At 41.5% G+C, this 21493-nt stretch overlaps 1 protein-coding gene across 1 annotated transcript in view; it reads right to left on the reverse strand.

Moving 5' to 3' along the window:
• Positions 1-21493, reverse strand: part of nrxn2b (neurexin 2b) — a 617697-nt gene that overhangs the window by 288437 nt on the left and 307767 nt on the right. The window contains 4 exon segments of the mRNA XM_034615320.1: positions 14820-14846; positions 18024-18227; positions 20933-21080; positions 21082-21317. Of these exon segments, the coding sequence (XP_034471211.1) occupies positions 14820-14846; positions 18024-18227; positions 20933-21080; positions 21082-21317 (615 nt within the window).

Genomic DNA, 21493 nt, shown 5'->3' on the forward strand with positions numbered 1-21493 from the left:
GGAAAGGTAACAGCACACAGACACACACAGAAACTCTCTTTTTGTCTGTCCGTCCCTCATATTTTCATCATGTCTTCCAAATATCATGCAGCCCTACTCTGCGCCTAGTAATGTGGACTGCATATCCATTTTAAGTATATTTGCTTTCCTGGTCTCTACTGAGAACTAACAGTCCATCACACCCTTGTTTGTGCTCTGGACTGTTTTGAGGGCAGTAGTTCAGGAGGGTTTTTGGATTCCATGCCTCACCAAACCCCACGTCCAATGCCCTTTTGCTTGCCTCCAATGTATTCTCCCCTGTGCCAGCTCGGCCCCGGAGCAGATGGGTTGGATCGGCATGGCATCACACCAGCGGACACAGTGGCATGTCAAACAAGCGGTCACAGGCCAGCACAGGCATACTGTACTGCCATATGGGAATAATGTGCGCTAAGATCACATTGAATAGGGACACAGAGTAGGATGCACGACCTGATTTGCCTGCAAATCTGTATAAATTGATAAAAGTGACAGGGTATATATGTCTGAAAGAACACACACACATACTCACAGCAAATATTATTTATGAGAGACGGAAGTCAAGGCTTTAAACTTCCCTGCTGCAAGCACCATTGCACACACTCAGATGTGCACGTGCACACACACAAGCACACTCTTCTCATCTTATGACAGTTATAGCATCAGACACACACTGTGCACTAACACTTGGCATCAGACACACTCACAATCACAATCCACTCTATCCATCATCAGACAGCAATGAAGGACACACACACACACACACACACACACACACACACACACACACACACACACACACACACACACACACACACACACACACACACACACACACACACACACACACACACACACACACACACACACACACAATATTAAACTACACTCTCCAGCCCTGACACTTGCTCTCATTCACACACCGACACACACGCCCTCCCCTCGGTGTTCCGCAGACGGTGATGATGGCCTGTGTTTGGGAAGTTAATGGCTGTTTGCTCCTCACAACCTTCACACTTGATTACCCCAGTCGAATGCTGTCTGGACAGCAGGGCCACAACTCGACACCATACAACCCCCCTGCCGCTGCTCTCATATGCTAAACACGTTTGTTAGAAATGTTAATGGGAGATTGAGGACGCTCTGTGCAAAATGCTATGTGTCAAATCCCTTATGAAATGCAAACAGGGCGTAGTGCTATCTGTCAAAGTGTGCTGGTGTTATTTAAAACGAAAATGATTTATCACTGCATTTAACAAACAAAGACAAATAAAAAGTACATTGTGACAGGTGGGAGAGCAGACTTTGATTCCAAAAGTGCTTAGAAATATGCAGGTCACATGTTTATTCATTCAGCTTTAAGTTATTCGGTGTAGGTTTTTCACTGCATATGATCATTATATGATTTCCATTTGAAAGTGAGGTAATGTTATGCCCAATGGCTCATTTGGGGAATTACTACAAACTGAAGGAAATGACACAGCCAACCGTAGTGTTGCAGATAATAGCACGGGTGATTCAAACACTGAAGTACCTGAACACTATGGTGGCATGAAAGCAGCCTGATAATTAACATTTACGCAGAGGTGTTACGATTACCTAGACCTGATGTTTACAGTTTAATAGTCTTAGCATTATTTAATCGATGTATTTAAATAATAATACAGTAAAGTTATTGGTAGTTAAAGCAAATATGTTAGCTTATAATTCAAAGTAATTGATTAAAATATAAGATGGTATAAATGATGGTTGGGTAAATACACAGTATAAATTAGTGACTCGGAAACATTATAAAAATAGGTTTAACATCATTTTAATGTTAATTAAAAACTGTTAAAGATCACTTTTACTTAACACCCTCTGATATGTTCTCTCAATCCTTATGGCATGAAATAATAAAGTGAATACAGTGTTGTGCAACTTACTTGTCTGAAATTGTACATTAGTTGCAGATAGTGTTTCCCATCAGTAAAATGCTTCCCTCTAATACACAAACCCACCAGCAGGCAATCAGGTGTATTCATCATGTGGGGGCTTCTCTGGCTCTTTTCTGTAAAAACCCTATCTTAACATCCTGCATAGAGGAACGGCGAGATGATGGAATCCAAAGCTATTAAAGCTGTGGGTTACAGACGGTGAGGAAACTATTTTTCATGCAGCCATGTTCCATACATGTAATCTCCTGGATGCTATATAACACAGATAATAACCTTTGAAAAAAAAAAAACACCTTTCAATATTATCTCTTATTCAGAACAAAATACGGAATAAACTGCTACAACGTACTGACAATGAGGCAGTCAGGAGATGTAGGCCCCAGAATCACTGGGGAGTTTAGTCTGCATTTTCAAATAAGTACCATTTATTTCACTGAAGCATGATGTTTCTTGAAACTAAACTGAAACTTTACTGATGCAAATTACCTATTAGCTATGATCGAATTGCATGTCATACTTTATATTTAGCTGGTTTATCTTCTACAGCCATCGAGGGCTCTGCAGAAGTCCCATGACAGGATGTAGTTGTATTGAATTATCTGCAATTTGGTGTTTATGAAATGTAATGTTCTAGATTCAGTGGAAACTATTGGAGAGAGTTTATTCAATATACTGCACTTGTTTTGAGCTTAGTCATTACTGGAGTCTGTGTTAGACTGGGAAAATCTTTCATCTTTTGCTTGGTTGCAAAGATGCCATCTTATAAGGTAGAGGTGAACACAAATGTGCTCCCTTTCTAAACAATACTTTTTTGACATATTGTAGGTTTTAATGATTCGATCTGTTGAGAATGCTTCCTGTTGAAGACGAGTTTACTTCTGGAGTTAGACAGGTGTTCTTGCTCAGGGGAAATGAAGGACAGGCGTTTAGAAATTATGATTTGTTCTCATAGACTGATTATGCTACTCCAGTGCCACCAACGATGTCAACACTGTTTATGTATTTCACACATTTATTGAAGTTAATTGCAACACTACAGGTGGCTATGTCATTTCCTACAGTTTATAGTAATTCCCATTGAGCAGAACATGGCCTCACTTTCAAATGGAAATCAGATAATGATACATGGCTTAGTTTATAAATAGGAATCCCACTGGAAGGTCTTCGGGTGATTTTCACTTCTTTGCTTTGTGACTGTCTGGTAATCTTGTTTGCTTTGATTAGAAAACCACATCCATTCAAAGCTCTGTGATAAAGACATTATGAACACAGCACTCTATGTTCTTATTTAACTTAAAGTCTATTATTCACAGCCACAGACACATTGTGATTTGAATGGGCCTTGGTTTAAGAAAATATCTGAATTTCATATAAATGTTAACAATAAATATGCCAAGGTGAGCACAGACAAATATTTCAAATTTGGTTAATTTTGAGTGATTTTAATTAGCATGTTTGTCTCTATTTAGTATCTAATATCGAGATTAGATAAATATGCCTCCTTGACATGAACAAGTAAGCAATAATACACATTAAAATGACGAAAGTGCACATACGAGTAAAACAAATGCGGTTTGACAGTGTATGACGGTCTAGTGCTCAGTTTAATTCAACATTATTGTTCACTGTTTTTTTCCATGTACATCTTTAAAAAAAAAAATGAAATAACTCCTAGAAGATCTGCTTAACTCAATGTTGAGAAAAACCTGTTTAACAAACCGTAAAATGACTCGTTTCTCATACATGTGGCTACAAGTACATTTACAGACAAAGGACTATGTAAATTAAGCCCTATATAGAAACTCATGGCTGCGACATCATGATTCATGACCAGTAACTGTGTTAACTGCCTTCATTGACTTTCAGATTTGAAAATGTCTTGTTTAAATAGGAGTCAAGCAATAGTTATAGTGGAGTGTGTTTTGGCCACGCCACATAGAATTTCCTCAGTCACTGTGCAGAAAGGATCATTTACCAAATGGTTATTATATACACACACACCCCATAGAAGTATAAATGACTTTTCTACTGCTGTGGACTGTGGTTTATGAGAGGGCTGAGAGTTCCTCAATGGAGGAAAGTGACCCATATGGACAAGATATTTTTCTGTAAAAGCAAAGACCAATAGCAGCAAGTTATATAAGGCTGCAGAAGTTAATATGGTTTCTATGGCGAGAGACAGGAATGACTTTGCTCTTCAGAGATATCAGGATAAGACATCCTTTGACGATAATGCCATTTGGCTCCCATCTTAAGATATCATGTTTTCTATCTCAAAGGAGTGGAGGCCTATCGCTGCAGATCTAATGAAAAGCTGGGCGCGTTTGTGTGAATGTGTGTGTGAGTGCATGCGAGTGTGCCTGCGAGTGTGCCTGCACGTGTCCGTTCTAAATGGCAGCTGTATGCTAACAGCAAAAAAGTGCTGTGATGAAAATGAAAGATATGAGCAGATTACTCTGATAAAAATGCAAGGAGACAACTACATCAAGACCCTCCATCTATCGGCCCTTTCCCGCTTCCCACTCCTCAATTTACAGTTGCTCCTCACTACATTTATGTTTTTTTCTTTCCTCCCACTCACCATTGTCACAATTCTAACCCACATTTCTCAACGTTTAATCTATCAAGTCCTTCTCCCCCGTAAAGCAGCGCTCTGTTCTGCTTTATGTGTCATATACGTCTGTGAAGAGAGCTATTTGTTTGAGGGGAGTGTAGGGTTTGTGGGGCTGCATTTTTGTGGGCGGGTGAAAGGGACTGAGGATTGTTAAGTGGGGGTCTGGCAGTCAGCTGAGGACACCATAGCATGCTGACACAACAGCAAAACAGCCCCCCTGCAGAACCATCCAAAACATCTCAAGCGTGGTGCTGCATCACGAACAGGGACTAGAAAGATGGGAGGTGGCCGAGAGTGTGTCAGAGTATGAAACTGTGTGTGGGTGTGTATGGCTATGATGATAAGGGAGGGGTCGATGAAAGAAGACGAATAAGAAGTGAGGGGAGCAGCAAACAGATTATGACCCCCAGTCATGATTATCTACGCCTGCCACTCTGACCCCCTGCACCAATTACTGAGATAAGGCAGCCACTGGGTTCGTGTTTGTGTGACAACGGGAGTCACACTTTGAGGCAGAAATATGTGTGCGATGCTTTCTCGCATACAGACATTTGTATTCACTGCCTGCTATCAGCGGCCACACACTTTCTCCTTCCCACTGTTCTCGCCAATGTGCAGGAGGGGTGTGCTGGTGCTTTAGCATCCATGACAAGATAACCGTTGTTGATAGCCTCTGGAATTGCAGATGGCCACCGCAGGAAGACATATTTGAGTCTGGACGATGTTGAGAGGACAGCAGATTGATTTTGTGAAGCCGGGAATAAATCATACATTTTGCCCTTCCTCAAGAGTTTTAGAGCTCCCTTTGGATCATCAAACACAGGCAACACACTTCTTCCCTTTCATACTACCATCTGCAACCTCCCTCCTTACTTTCCATTTTGATGCTCACCCTCCATCGCCTGCTTCTTATCAGTTCCCTTCGTCCTCACAGTTTCTTTTTTTCCCTTCCCCCTGCTCACATCTTGCACCCTAGCATTGTAGAAAAAGGTCCCGGGGGGAATGCTGATTTATGATTTAAACCGCATTTCCCACCATGCTGTGGCAGGAGGGGATGGCCCCATGGGATAGCCATCAGTCCTGCAAGGCAGGATGGGCTTAGACAGCTCCAGGCTGTTGCAGATTCTCTCATTAGAGTCTGTGTAATGAGTCCACATCTAACCTGTCGCCGGTGCCACGCAGCGCTGCAAGGAGGCAGACTGATCATGGACTGAAGCTATGCCCATTAGGCAGCCACATCCCAATTCAACATAGAGGCATTGCTCTCAATGCAGTTGTTGATATCAGATCAATGTCGACATCTTTGTTTTGCGTTAACAAAAAATATGTGAAAAACTAATGCAAAAGGAGATTGCACCCAATTCGGATGGGAACTTATTTTTGCTACTGATGGAGTAAACAAAACTATTTTACAATTCCAGGCTTAAGCACTTAAGATTTATTTGTTTTAATAGTGATTGCCAGCTCCCATGGTACCTAAACTAAAAGCGTTTGGGCTTATATATTAATTTATACATAAGATATTTTCTTCTAACACTTCCACAAGTTCCAAAAACGATAATTGGTTTCATGAAATCCTCAGAATCAGTAGCGCTAACACACTCAAGAACCACAGCACCTTTTTTAAATCTTATTTGATAATATTGACATAATAAAACTAGTGTAACTGTGATTATTAGGTCACTACGACAAATCAGAGGACACCCATATCTTTCCCTGAAAACTGTCAAGTCAGTCATTGTCACTGCATGTTGGTCTCTCCAAGCAATGCATAAGACATAACAGAACGTTAACAGAATGCTAAATGTACAGTGGACATTATAAAGTAATGCAGAACTAGAACAAAGAGCTGCAATACATTTCATTAAACTGTTCACCATTTTATATATATTTGTTATCTGGGCTACATCCATCTCCTAATTCCTCAATAGTTATATTTTGGGTTGTAACGTCAACAACAGATCAACCAAACAGATACAATTACTTCCCAGGTCAATTAGAATCCCTGTGAATTGTCCAGGTCTGAAACCCAATTGGCCATCACACAGGTAAAAACTGGATTATATCTGCTTGCATCATGACATTTTTTCCGGTAAAATTTCACCCACTGGTCGGCCAAAACTGCATCCCTGAAAATGTATAATCAGACACACACTGTTCAGGTCCCAGCAGGCACAGAGACAAGCTTGCTATCCTCCTGCCCAACATGCTCCACAAGCCGTTCAGTGGACCAGGAGGGCAGACAGTGTCTTCCTTAACATGGCTGCCTCGCAATACTAGACCAGGCCCCAGGGGGAAATACAGAATGTACCGTTTTTCCACCTTGTCGATGTTAAAGAATTGAAATTGAGTAGAAGTCAACAGTGGAGATTAGTGTGGACGATTCCTGCAAGAAGGAGACAGGATGTAAATCTCCTCATCCTGTTTGGTCTGGTAAGCAGATTGCCTCAGGTGTCTATAAAGTTCAGAGAGCACAGACAGGAGGAAGAAAGGATGGAGTAAATGGAAAAATAAATGATACAAGGCACAGTGTCATCGTTCTTAGATCATCTTCATTCACTCGATATTACTCATAACCTCTGTCTTCCCTGTTTCCCTCTTCTGTCTTTGTCTCACTCTCTTTCCACTCGTTCATCTGTCAGTGGACATCAGTGTCTATCTGCACTCGCCACCCCCCTGCACTGCGTTGTCAATGTAGGTTTTGTCTCCATCTGCTGCTCCCCCCCCCCCTTCCTTCCTGCTAAAACTTCTCTCTCCTTTGGGTTCAACAGTGAAGGGCTTTTGACAGTGAAACAGTTGTGGAATGTTTTTTAGGCTGCTGAGCGTTGAATCAGAACAGAGCACTGCTTTAAAAATAGTTAATATAAATGATATACGACTAAGCTTTGTAAGTTTTTCATACAACTATGGTCCATCACCTTCCCAGCATGTCCTTCAGCTGGAGTGCCCTTCCATTTGTGAGTACTTGCCAATAACAGCTCGTCGACTCATTTGTGCAACTCAGTACAGCGGGAGTGTTTTGGCTGATCGTCTCTCCTGAGCTGCTTTTAACAGCAACAAATAGACGAAAATATTCTGCATCTCAGGAAATGTATTCACATGAATATAATAAAAGCAATATAGGGGAAGTCAATAACTGTTTAATAAAAGATTTTTAACAGCCGACAAGGACATTCTCAGTTGGTCAATCACCTAGACTGCATAATTGAGACTGAAAGAGCTTGTTGTGATTACTGAACCACATTCCCTTATACATGTGGGCTATTATGATTATTGTAATTGTACTTGAACATACTGACAGAAGCTGGCGTCAGTTTACATAAATTGCTATCATCACGCCAACACTATGCATAGTGATAGAACGAGAGGTCAGAGTAAATCTTAATGTAAACATTAGCAGACACGTGTACATATACAAGTTAGCGTGCATGGGTTTGCCCACATAAACTCTTGCACACGCCATTGCAGCTGTTAGGAAAATACTGTGATTACTTATTCACTTGAAGTTCATATAGGCTTCAAAGCACTTCTTTATTAGGCCATTTCTGTTTAACATTTGATGAGGCATCAAAACATGCAAAGAGCAAAATGTGATAAAATATGTGGAAATGTATTGAAGTTGAGGGAGAGTTAAGAAGAGAAGTCGATCCAGTAGATGATAATGGGCCTTGACGTTGGTTGCCACCCGCAAATAAACTGAACAAAGAAGAAGAAGATGAAGTTGCATCAATGCATGTATTTATGTGTATGTTGATTTCCATGTTGTTTTAAAATGATCGGTGTATGACAGCCAGCTACTGCTAGGCAACTATATATATATATATATATATATATATATATATATATATATATATATATATATATATATATATATATATATACGAGTTTCATATATCCTATGTGTTGATTCACCATATATATGTGTCTCACTGGTGTTTAGCAGTGTGCTAGTATCACACGGACGACTCTTAATTAAAGTTAAACTTGTTAACTGGTGGAAAATGTGCAATTAATTGCTGTTGTCCATCGCTGACCTGGATGATTGCTTTTAACATAAATCTATTTATATCTAATGGTGCAGCCATACTCCGAGGGTGCACATATCCAAGGCAATATGTTAATAACACACTTCTTATTGGCTCTTTGCATCACATTTGGCCTGGAGTTTTGGAGGATAAAATGAGCATTACATATAAAGAGGGCTAACCTCCATTGGAGCATTAAATTGCCTTAAAAAAAAATCAAATCCCAATCCAAGCATATCCAAAATAAATGTTATACAGTCTAACTCTGATACATGCTTAAACTTCACAAACTGTAGGATGTTGTGCTGGGGGCAGCTTCTAGTGCCTACTGCAAATCCATCTTTGACATCTATTTGGCTGAGTTGGGCCGTGATGAGTCATGATTTAAGTGAGTTATTGGAAACAAATTCAAATTCAATATTTGTATGAGTAAGAGTAAGAGAGCCATCTGCTTTGAGACAAATGAGGGAGCTGGGGCAGCAGATAAGAACCCAATTCAATACAAATTGGAGTGAACACACAATACTTTCAAATTTAAAAGGCCATGATAGGGGCTGTCTCTGAGCACATGTACTTAATCTGCAGTGGAAATTGATACAGGGTTACATGAACTCTGCTACATATTTCAGTAGTCATGACTATGGAGAACACATGGGGAGGAGTGAGACGGCTGAGATCCTGGGAGCAAACAGCAAAGACTGAGGAAGGTGACGGAGATATGCCCCCTATCTGTGTGTGTATTCATTTCTCTGCTCACTATGTGTCAAGTGATGAATCTATGAATGCATGTGCGTGCGTCCATGAGCATCAGTGCTGGTGGGAATGCATATATCAGTGACAGTATATTTATTGGTGTATGGCATAGCTAAATAAAAAACTATAAATGTGAACCTACATTTACATAGTTGGGAAATTACTTGATTATAGGACAAGTAGTGTGTCATTGGAAAAAAATAGGTATTTAGTTACTACTAAGTGAAAATCAATAGGATTTTGTGCATCCTTCCAAATGGTTGGATTTCCCTATAGTGATATGACTCTTGCAATAAACCTGATACCGCAGTTTTAGTTTTCTACTCACATGGGCATGGTTAGCCACACTCACTATTTCACACCACTGGTCAAAATATTAATACACAAAACCTCTCAGCCATAGTGTCCATGCTGTATATAAAGTACTCAGTCCCATGAAACACATTTCTTTGGAAATCTCTAGTGTCCACAAAGTGATGTTTCACTAACACAAAGACTGTTTGTATACAACACAAAGGTTTTGGTAGTCTGCATGAGCAGTAGCAGCTGCCACAGCTCAAAAGACCAATAGAGACTATACGTACAGCATATACCTAAAGTAGATTCATAGCATTACTTCATAGCACAGTCTTATAATTAAGGCATCAGCAGATCTAACTAAAATAATTATATTGAATGAATGTGTTGCTCAGATGTATTCTTATGGCATTACAAGTTTAGCCTCATTATTACAACAGCAACCCATGTGATGTCAAAATGTATTTGGAAGTGAATAAAAACATTTATCTAAAAGTATAGTTCAAAGCAGTCAGTAGGTTACTTAATATTGTATCAGTACATCCCGTACAGGGTTGTAGTGCGTCAGTCAGCCTCTGTTGTAGGATGACACTGATGTACAAAAGCACAATTAAATGGCAGACAGGAGCAGACCCTACACTGGAGTACACTCCTGCTGAGGAGCTGGCACTCTGCAATAATGAGTATTGCCCCTTAATGGAAGGGGTGGTAGGGGGTCTCTTCAATCCCTGGTAGGAGTGGTAGCCTCAAACTACTGGACTGCAAATTAAACTATTTTATATATTTTTTTTTTTTTCAGCTGAAGAAGATGACACAGATAAGTCATTCTCTCAGATAATCAATAGCTCTAATTTAAAAAGAAATGTCTGTGAATGCCGGGCGGGTTGCCTATCTCTGTACGATCTTGAACTCCTGCCATCCCCGATGCACTGAGGAGATATTAATACAAATGCTGAAGCAAATTTTCCAAGATAACGTACTGGGAGGTTAGTGGTACTTTTATTCACTCTAGAGCAGGATAAGTGTGCAGTAAGCCCGGTGTGCAAGTGGGTTTAAGCCACCACAAAAGACGAAGTGTAACAGAGACTGAAGGTGGATCTTTTGTCAAATTACTGTTATCACATACCCCACATTACCTTCAGGGCCTGCCTCACTCCTAAGAAGATGGACTTTTCAGACTTTAGATTATATGGACATAGAATAAAATGGAAAAGTTAAGGGCACTAAAGATGAAGAGATATATCACTACAAGGTCCATCTAGTAGATAGCCACTAAAAAGAGAATGTTTACCTTGTGAGGCTCAGAAACAGTAAAATGAAAGGCTGCTTTTGACGGAAATGTCTTCATATCACCCATGATATGAATGTAAAAGAGTGTTTTGCATGTATTGTATAAGAGCTCTACTGAGAACAACAATCTGGGATTCCCAAAATTTGCCACACAAACTTTTTAATGATAGTTGACATACCTTCACAAAATAGCTGCTGAGATGATTCTAGTTAAGTTCAATATTATACTGATATAAAGCCCTGAGAAAATGTTATTTTAATCTTAATCTTATTTTTTTAGTCTTCATTGCCAAAAACCTTAGTTTTACTGCATGACTACATAATATTTCCCTCTTGTTCAAAGAGTTTTCACCCCAGTCATGTCTTTGATTAACCATAACGACAAACATCCCCTAACCTTAACTAAGTGTTGAAGTTGCCATGTGCAGAAAAAATAAATAAACTAAACTTAATATAAAAGTGACAAAACTTGATATGTGAGATGTGATGCTAACTCACTGGTTCCGTAAGGTAACACAAAAAACAGAGCATATTCAGCCCTTTTCACAGAATCTCTACTCATCTAAAGTGTCAATGAGTTCTATGAGTTTTAGGTGTTGTTTGTAAGTGATGCTTACATACTGAACACTGATCAGATACCTTTAATCTACACACAGACACACTGTCTCAGTCTGCTCTGGAGTGGGAACTTGCAGGTGGATAGGCCAAAGGGTATGACATTACCAGATGGACCACTTGTGCCCCACATGCTGGCCATATGTCATGCCAAATCTAATCTGGCGCTAAGAGAAGGTGTTGCCGGCTGCAGAAAGGCCACCTTTCCAGCAGATATCATCAGCCCGACACCCTGACCTGAATGCAGCGGAAGGCTTACAGCTCTGCTCCATATAATATCTCGTTGCATTACGGTGGGAGATCAAGGTCAAAATATATCACAATAAAAACACAGGGCTGAACTATCACTTCCTAAGCCTCGCAAAGCCCTACAAAGTCCAGAAATAAAAAAAGGTCAAAGGGTCAATAGTGTATAGTACAGCATTACAACCACAGACCGAAAAACTGCAATTTCAATCAGCTCTATTTGCTGAAGCTGTTTTTGTACAAAATGGTACAGTATAACCTGCTGGGTCCCTTAGTCTGCCGAGATGATTGTTATTAAATCTTATTGTTCATTTAGTTATTAAATCTTATTGTTCATTGAGTTATTAAATCTTATTTTTCATTTAGTTTTTAAGACTTTGCACAGGTTATGATGCAGTGATGTGATGTTAAAGTTATGGTGACATACAGAAATTCATATTCTAATCCAGCAGTCACAGGCTAGTGTAAACATCTATATGCAGAGTTGGGTCAAATTCACTTTAATGTGCAAGGGATATAAATGTTTATCGTTACACACTGCTGCTAATGTAAATACAAGCAAGAAAACCGACGTGCATGGAGCAACCGGCAGAGACTTTGGTGCACTGATTTTCTGAATCAAATTCAAGGCTTTAGAAGAGTAGGAAATCGACCGGGAGATGTCATGGCATGGAATAAATTGTTTGCAGCTCTGCCTGGTTTTCTCCCTCTTTTTTCCCTGGTCTCTCCCTCTCTACTTTATACACTCATACTTAAGGATCTTTAAGAAAGTGTGACTGAGTGCCCACGAAGCAGGGCACTGCTGTACAAGGGTGCTCAGTCAACCAAGAAATGTAAAGGTTAAACATAAACATTCCTTGCAAAAAAAATAAATTCTTATTTCAGAAAACAATGACTGAAGACGACATTTCCCATGTTATTTGTAGTTCTATGAGGAAAGCCGGCAGCACTGCAAGACTGAGTGACAAAAAAAAAAAGGAGAAAATACAAATCTGTCGTGACCCCAACCACCTTATAAATGATTTGTTACAATCCAACACAATCTACACCGGGTCTAACAAGCCCAACAGAAATGGTTTAGATCCCTGAGGTGGGAGAAAAATCGCACAGCTTCACTCTCCCTCTCCTCCCTTACTGCAGAGATCACATAATATCCCCAGTGCTTGCTCGACATCTAGTGGTTAACCTTGGGTATGGTAATCTTGCATGCATTGTTTGAATTGTGTGTCACGCTGGATGCTCCACACATAACAAGTGGTGTTATTCATCGTACGCACAGAGGCCACCTCCATGCAATGTGGAGGCTTTTGAAGTCATGAATAAATAGTGTTAAAGTGCATTTAAGTGCCTACACGCAGCACATGTAGTAGAGGCATAGAGAACATGCAAACACATTTGTATGAGGCTAAAAAAGCTCCAGTGACTCCACTATTTTCCTAACTTTAACCATCACCATAACACAACAAAGCTCTTAACATAAAGCCATAATCTAACTTCAAACTCAGATCCTTAATTAAACCTGAGCCTTCTGACTGCAAACTCATGGTAATCACCAACAACTCACACAAATCCCACAGAAAATACAAATAGCCCCCAGTAGAAGTATGAACGTGGTTGCTTATGAGCTGCCACCACGCACCACGCAGACACTCCAGGGGAAATGTCAGTTTATTTACAGGGAAAGGTTCAACCACCTCCTGTACACACTGTCCAGCACTGGACTGTTCACATATGAAACATGCCTTCTCACAGCTCATTCTGCTGACACACGCCTCAGCTCTGACTACACTCATTCAGTACATATATAAAATAAAAAAGGTACAGGCGCCATGAGGCACTCGAGCTGAATACAAACACAACAGAAACTTAACTTCTGAGCCAACAACAGCTTGGGATTTAACACTGTGGGCCCCTCACACTGAGATAGTATAGACAAAACACTTCAATTATCCTTAACTGACGCACTTTAAATCACTTAAATCGACACTTCAAAGCTTTTTTCTGTATCATATTGTGTTGAAACCGACCTGTTCCCTTCAGTCGTCCATTTGCAGCACTAATTAGCGTTAACGAGCAAAAGCTGCGCACAAACTCACACAGCTCATTACCACCACCTGCTGGCACAACACGGGCACTACACGGCGCACAATGAACGGCCTATTATTAATCCATTCATACTAGCTAACCTGAAAACATAAACTGCAACAGATGGGACAACTATTTGACAAAAAAAACACACACAATAATTTGTAGTAATTTCAAACACACAAGCACAAACATGAGGTTTTCTCCATTTCTGTCATTGGTGGCTGGCAGCACTTACCTGTGGGCTAGTTGCTCAACTGTCACAGGCCATGATAGAAATAAGTGTTTGCTATCATTCTGTCAGCACGGGGCACGATAACACAAGCTTTTCTCCGAACAACAAGCACACACACACAACAGGTGCTGCCTCCTCTCTCAGTGGATAAGCAATTAGCTTTCTGGGGGCCACATAGAGAAGAAACAGCACCTGCGTGTGCAGCCGAGCAGGGCCGATGCTCCGCACCGCATTATAGAACACAGGAAAATCCGACAGGGGAGTGTGACGTAGCCCTTTTCTGCATGTGTTTTTTGACATGGGAATGAACAGAATGGGAAATTATCAGGAAAATAATGAAGTGATGTCCTACTGCTGTTGGCAAGCGTGGTGAAAACTACTTATGAATATGCATGTGAAACATTAGTTTAATCTGTGAAGGAATAGAGGAAAAATAAAGTGACAATACTTATGGAAAGAAGGAGACTACAACTTAGATCATGCATTGTACAAAAAGATAAAATGAAGAATGTAATGAACAAAAATAAATGACCAATGCTTACTAGAATGAAATAAAATATGGAAGAATAAAAACATGGGTAATGAGAGTGGTGTCACTGATCATTGAGGTCAGGAGAGAGCAGAAAAGGGCCACTGCACAGAATCATGATGAGATAGACAGATACATTTTTTTTTTAGTCAGAAAAATGGATAGAACCACTTACTGAGGCTACAGTCTATCCTGATACAATCTGGCGGGAGAGAGAGCGAAATGGTGAGTTGAAATAAAAAAAAAAAGGACAAAGAGAGAGACAAAAAGAAAGAAAGAAGAGAAAGGATAAAGAGAGAAAAAAAAAGACATTTTACATCCTTCAAGGTACATTCTGCAGACAATCATTGCTCTGGGGCCACCATCCGGGGACAGACTCTGAGTCAGGATCACCCTTTTCCTCCATCAGTCCCATCATTCATCCCCTTTCCACCCACTGCCCCCAAAGCACAGCAGAAGACTTACACCGTGGGATCTATATGGCAGAACAGCATGGAGCCGTGTTGGCACTGCTCGTATCATATTTATGAAAATAAACTATTCAAAGTGCTCTCTTGTTAGCATACAAGTACATAATAAAAAATGCATGTGATTTAAGAGGCAATATAAAAATGTATATGGTGTTTTTGAAATCATAAGGTTCTATCTGGATAAAGCGTAGAATATTTAAACCAATCCGGCTGAACCCTCATCTAGTTTCCCTCTGTTTTAATACTATACATCAAAAATCTTGTTTATTTTAATTCCTTTTGTAAATCATAATATACACACTTAATATAATACACATACTGTTAACTCCATTAAACAAGTCAGATAGAGCCTACAATTTCAAAATCACATAGTTTTCGACAAAATTAAATGATGATAACACCAGGTGTTTGCTTTCCTGACGCGGATTGTAAATTAACACTGTGAAGCCCATTATGCTCACGCTGTGTTCAGATACCCTGCTACCTGCATCTGCTGTGCTGTCACTGGAGCACAACGTTGTCGTGCCCCCTTAATTTCCACCTTTCTTTCCCCCCTGGCAGTTTGAGAAGCCTTCTGCAGCACTTTGGGGACGAGAAACCCAACAGTGTAAATGACAAGAAAGGGTGATCTGCACATCCCAGCCACCTCACGCCTGGTGCACACAAACCACAAGGAATAAGACCCTGCTGTGTACTGCTCGCTACAAGCAGTGCGGCAAAGAATACAAGCCGCGGCTCCCTTTGCAGGGATCGCTAAAGTATCAAATTGTTATCCCCCCCATAGAATTGCATCATTAAATTAATTTACTACTATTCTGCCCCATCTTGTGGTTGCGAGCTGCATGTGCATGTGGCAGTGTGGCTGGGTTGTGGTCTCGAGCTGTCAACCGCTACAGAATAGTGGACACAAACAGCCAGGGACCGGCGTCACTTTGCGGAGATATGACGTGATATAAATACAGGTGCATCAATATGTATCTACGGGCCACATATGTAGGTTGCTCGTGATTTTAAGTGATTTTTTAGGGAGGATAATACAAGGTGGTAACCAGACTGTGCCGGGCGTCATCTGACAGCTGACACATTGCACAGGTTACCATCATTATCTGCCCACTAATAGTGTCCGATAGTGTCAGTCCTGGCATCCTGGTGTGCGCTGGAGTTTTTTTTAATTTTCTTATTGTGATAGATCCTGCACCAACTGCTGTGCACAGGGATCTTCAACATTTTAAGCCTTTCTTTATTAATTTGCAGGATTTCAATAATTGTCACAAGGACTAACGCTTTAAGAGATATGGAGGATTCCCTGCTGATTGTCAAATGTGGTTCATGTTTGTTCTAATTAAATTTTCTTGCAAGAGTCAGTATTAACATCCTGAGCAGAGCTGTGTAGTGTTTTTGAGGTGTCATTTAAGCACAATTAAAAGTGGAGGGATGGGACTTTAATACAATTCATTTCTTAATTTCTTAGACTGTATGTATTAGATGGGGATTTCTAAAAGGTCTGTGGCCCTGTGTGCAGCTTTAGTCACCTACAGCTGTGAGTCGGTCTCTCTGACTGTTTGATCCGAGGGCCGCAGACATACAGGCCATTGAAGGGATGAAAAGTTCCATATTTTGAGTCATGGCCACTTGGGGGTGATTATGAGCGAGAGGAGAAAAGAGGGAGAGAGAGACAGAGATAGAAAAGAGACAGAGGGAGAAATAGAAAAAGAGGAATGTCCACCGTTGTTTATCCCACCGCCTGTTTCCTGTCTCTACGGTGGCTTAAACTCCTATTTTCAAGGGTGCATCTCTGTCACGCTCCTCCTCGCTCACTGCTGAAAGTCTTTTCCTTCAGAAGGATCAGGACAGACTTAAAGTATCCAGAGCTGGAAGGTCATACCCATCTTCCCCAGAGCACTAATATTCATCGCAATGAAATTTTAATAAGTCAAAAGGTCTGCATTCACGGAGCCGGTTATTAGAGGGAATGCATTCGCTCTCTCTACGGAACCATCCATCTTGCAAACATCGCTCTACAATTTTCCTGACCTTCTCCTCTCCAAGATTGCCTTTCAGACCTCTTTACATCCACTTTAAACTGATGTGTAATTACCAATGATGAGGATGTGTATCTTCTCCTAGCAAAGCCTCTGGGCAGAAGTGGACCAGACAAGCCCTTCAGATAACTCCACAACTAAGTGGAATAGAGCAGGATCGTGAGGAGGAGCAAGACAGGAGCAAGGCCACCTTGAAGTTTGTAGAGACAGGTTAGTGGGTTCAGGCTCCGGGTGGGGCCCAGGACGGAGCTTTACAGATGGAGCTTTTTAGCGAGAGGAGGTGCTGGGGGGGCTTCACAGGGAACAAAAAGAAGACAATGAATGAGGAAGGGATGGGGAAGGATAAGGGGTCAACGAATATGGAACAGAAACGACTGCAAGGTGGCTCCCCACGGTGGGTGAGATAACTGTTCTGGGGATGCCTCCTCATTTCACTTTACATTATTTTGCTTTTATCTTGTGGCAGCAGGCACTTTATCAAATTGTGGAGGAGAAGTTTCTCTATTCATTCCTCAGTTTTCTTAATTAATTATAGCTTTTGAGAACGTTTAGCATTCCTAATGTAAGCTGGTGGGTGATAATGGGTATACGTTAGCTTTTTAGCTTACTGTACCGCCAACTTCACCCAATACATGTAATAAAATACGTTTTATTAGACAAAACTGATCTGATGAAACTGAGGGACAAATTTAGAAGCTTTTGCCCACCCAAAAACGATAGAAAAATAAAAAAAAATAAAAAAAATGCCAAACCATTCCTTCAAGTTCAGCAGTATACAATGCTAAAAGACAGCGTGAAGATGAGGAGACAGGGGGATGCTGAGGGAAAGGTTAGCAGGGACATGTGCCATGAATCACAGTGGCCTACCGAGGTTCACGGTGAGCTTGACTCGGCCTCCGTCCAGCTCCAGGCGCAGGGTGTCTGCCGACTCCTTGGAGGTGGAGGCCATAAGCAGGCCGTAAGCCCGCTGAGACATGAAGCGCAGCACCACATCCTCGGCCTCCGTGTGCATGGTGACCGGCATGATGATCTTCAGGTACATACTGCCATCGTAACTCAGCACCGTCGCCTCTGTGCAGGGGTGAAGGAGAGGACAGAAGAGTGAGAAAGTGGGTATAACTCATGACAAAGGAGGGAATGCTCACAGTGGAGCAGAGAATCAGATGAAATCAGACGACGATATCAAATATATAGGGTTAGGGCTATCTGTTTGAGGGTCGCAGTAGGGATGGGGTACACCCTGGTCAGGTCACTAGTACATCACAGGGCCAACATACAGAGACAAACAACCTTTCACACTCACATTTAGAGTTTCCAATCATCCTAACCAAATCTGCATTTCTGTTGGAGGATAAACATGCTAACTCTACAAAAAAGGACCCTGGCAAAACAAGGATTCAAATCAGGAACCTTGTGGGACCTTGCTGACTGACCACTGTACCACCGTATCCCCCTCAACTGCCAATATTCCAGACATCCAATTACAACTACTTGACAAATCTAATGACACTGAAAAAAAACATAAGAGATGAAGTCCAAACTTCCTTTAGAAGAAATGGATCTTCAAATATGTGTAATTATATTAACATATCTTTACACTTTAACGATCAGATTTAAATGAAACTAATAGGCAATGATCTATAGGTAAAAATTTGTATATATTTAAATGTCTTATCTATTTTAATACACCTATAATATCAAGCGAACATTCAGTGAGAAAGATGATTTTGAGCATATCCATCAAAAGATGAGATAAATCATTGCTGTTTCTCAGGCAGGTAAGAGGATTAATAAAAAGTTTGACAGCGTGTAGACAGCTCCTCCAGGCTTTTGTCACTTTTTGTGTTTTAGTAATTGCACCTTTAACTGTGTAATTTCCCTCATAAATATAATTGTGTCTTCACTTGTGTCAAGCTGGTGTTTTTAAGTGTGCGGAATATGCTCGGGACTTCTTACATGAACATTATATTTCTCATCAATTTACACATCAACCTCCCAAAGCACAAATTGAAAACACTGATTGTTAGAAGAGAGAGACACAAAAAAGACATGTTCACAATCTAGAATCAGACCAGACAAGAGCAGCTGGTTCCTGAGTCATCGCGTCCACAGCCGGTACAACGATGGTTACACCCTTAGAGGCAGCCATGCCAGGAACAGACTGCTGTGTAGAGTGACACATTCCAGAGGAGTAATCATAATTTATCATGTGGATCAATATGTCTCACCACAGGCTAACATGAGTAGCTGTCACAGGGGTAATTCACATATTTAGGTTTTTGAGGGTACAAAAACACAATGTTTAAAGATGCAGGAAAGTCCCTGCGGGTGGATCAACTGGTAACAGCAGTAAAGATTAAATCACACATAGCTGGATCAACACATTTCACCCTCTTTGAAAAACACCCTTCTTACCTAAAAATGGGATGCAATGTAGAATAAGTCTCTCAGTCATCAAACTAATCCATAGTTCATAAAGCATATTCATTAGCGCCCTGGCCCCTCCTCAAAAGACCATCGATGATTTTAATTTGATGTGCCTTGGCGGAATCTTGTAATATCCTTGAGGTTTTCTTCGTCGAGTCAATATCATTGATTGTCCCTACACTCTGTTAATCTATGCACTCAGTCTACTGATGAAGAAAGAATCGGCTGGTTATTAGAAAAGTGCTCTCTGCCACATGCTGCAGTAACACATAACTCCACTAGATGGCAGAGGAGGATCAGTAAAAAACCACACCTGCCACCTGAGAAGCCGTAAAAACAGCAGCCTTCAAAATAAAGACGTTTCATCCTCTACCTGCACCGACCTGATTTGAATCCCATTTCTCCTTCCCTCATTACCCTCCTTGTCCCTCACAATCCAGGACTGTCATGGCTCACTCAGCCCCACGGACGTGCAAAGACGAACCATGACGTGAGGCGTCTGCGGCTAATTGGGAGGAATCAGACGTACGTGGTGCTGTTTGACTAGCTCACCTCGCGCCACCTGGGTTTGCATGACTGGCACAGATGGCGGCAGTAGGCCTGGCTGCTCAGAGTCGCTGCTGCCATCCTCTCAGTGCTTCAGCCTCAACCCCCCCTCCTCCCAGACTCGTGTGGCACTTGGTTCACACACAGCTCCCTGTGGAGCTCTTGCTCCTACAGTACAGCAGCTGCTTGGTCGTGTCAAATACAAGGCAGTGCATTGTGGAACGTGCCGAAATGCTCATTCTACACTTGTTTTCCTGCTCTGGTTTATTGGATGGAGTGTAAGACATAATGTTTTTACACTGAACCAATGTTAAGCATGTCTCTTTGATTATGAGAGGTGATGATTTGCTTCCCTGCTATACCTCTTTTACATCCAAATTAGTGGGTAAACAGGCAAATAACAAATAACTTTTCCATTGCCAGAAGCCGAGTTGGCTTTTCTTTTCTTTCACCTGGTGCGCCATGTTCAACGTCACTTCGCTGTCTTGCCAAACTAATGTGTTCACCCTGGTGTCACGCTTGCATCACTGCCAATCAGAGCCGGAGCCGATTAGTGTTATTGCAAAGTCCTTTGAACCGGGAGTGGATGCAGTTTGAATCAATGCCCGTTGCAGACAGAACTCCAGATGTTACTGGGTGTTAGTGGGTTTTCTGACCAGTGGAAAAGGGGGATGAGAGAGATTCCTGTGTCATTTTGTGGGTCTTGTTTGGGGTTGAGAATGTGTCATTTGCACACAATTATGTACGAACAAAGTGTTGATTTGAAAGTCCTAATGTCCTCAGACATCTTTCACATTCCTTACCTATCTCACAGTTGGTGCCCAGGTATCCGGTGCTGGTACAATCACATATGTAGCGGTTCCAACCCTCTTTGCACAGACCTCCATTGCCACACGGAGTACTGCTGCAGCGCTTCTGAAGCTCCCGCGTGCAGAAACTGCTCACACCCAAGCGCACTCTGTATCTCAGCCAGTCGGCGGACGTCGCGGCTCTTGCCGTCGATAAAGAGATCGCGGACGCAGCCCACGTAGCCGTAGTTCAGCAGCGCTGTCCAAACCTCTGGCGGCAGGATGAGGTCTGACTTAGACTCCGGCAGCCCGCCCAGGAACATATCACTGTCCAGGTCCAGGATTTCACTGCCCTCTGGGGAGCTGAAGGGCATGCTGCGGCTGTTTACTGAGATAGATCCTAAAAGACAGAAACGCAAATATTGTACAATGCCACAGGACATCTTGATCAAATTGTGACATGCTTCTTGTATTCAGTGGATGGATGAAAGTGTGTCTTAATGACTCAAAGAGACAGTGGAAATGGTTGAAACGTGTGATGTGGATGGGTGGGTGTGTTTGTGGGGAGCAGAGTGG

Source organism: Hippoglossus hippoglossus, chromosome 18 (genome assembly GCF_009819705.1).
Source record: "Hippoglossus hippoglossus isolate fHipHip1 chromosome 18, fHipHip1.pri, whole genome shotgun sequence".
Classification (NCBI taxonomy): domain Eukaryota; kingdom Metazoa; phylum Chordata; class Actinopteri; order Pleuronectiformes; family Pleuronectidae; genus Hippoglossus; species Hippoglossus hippoglossus.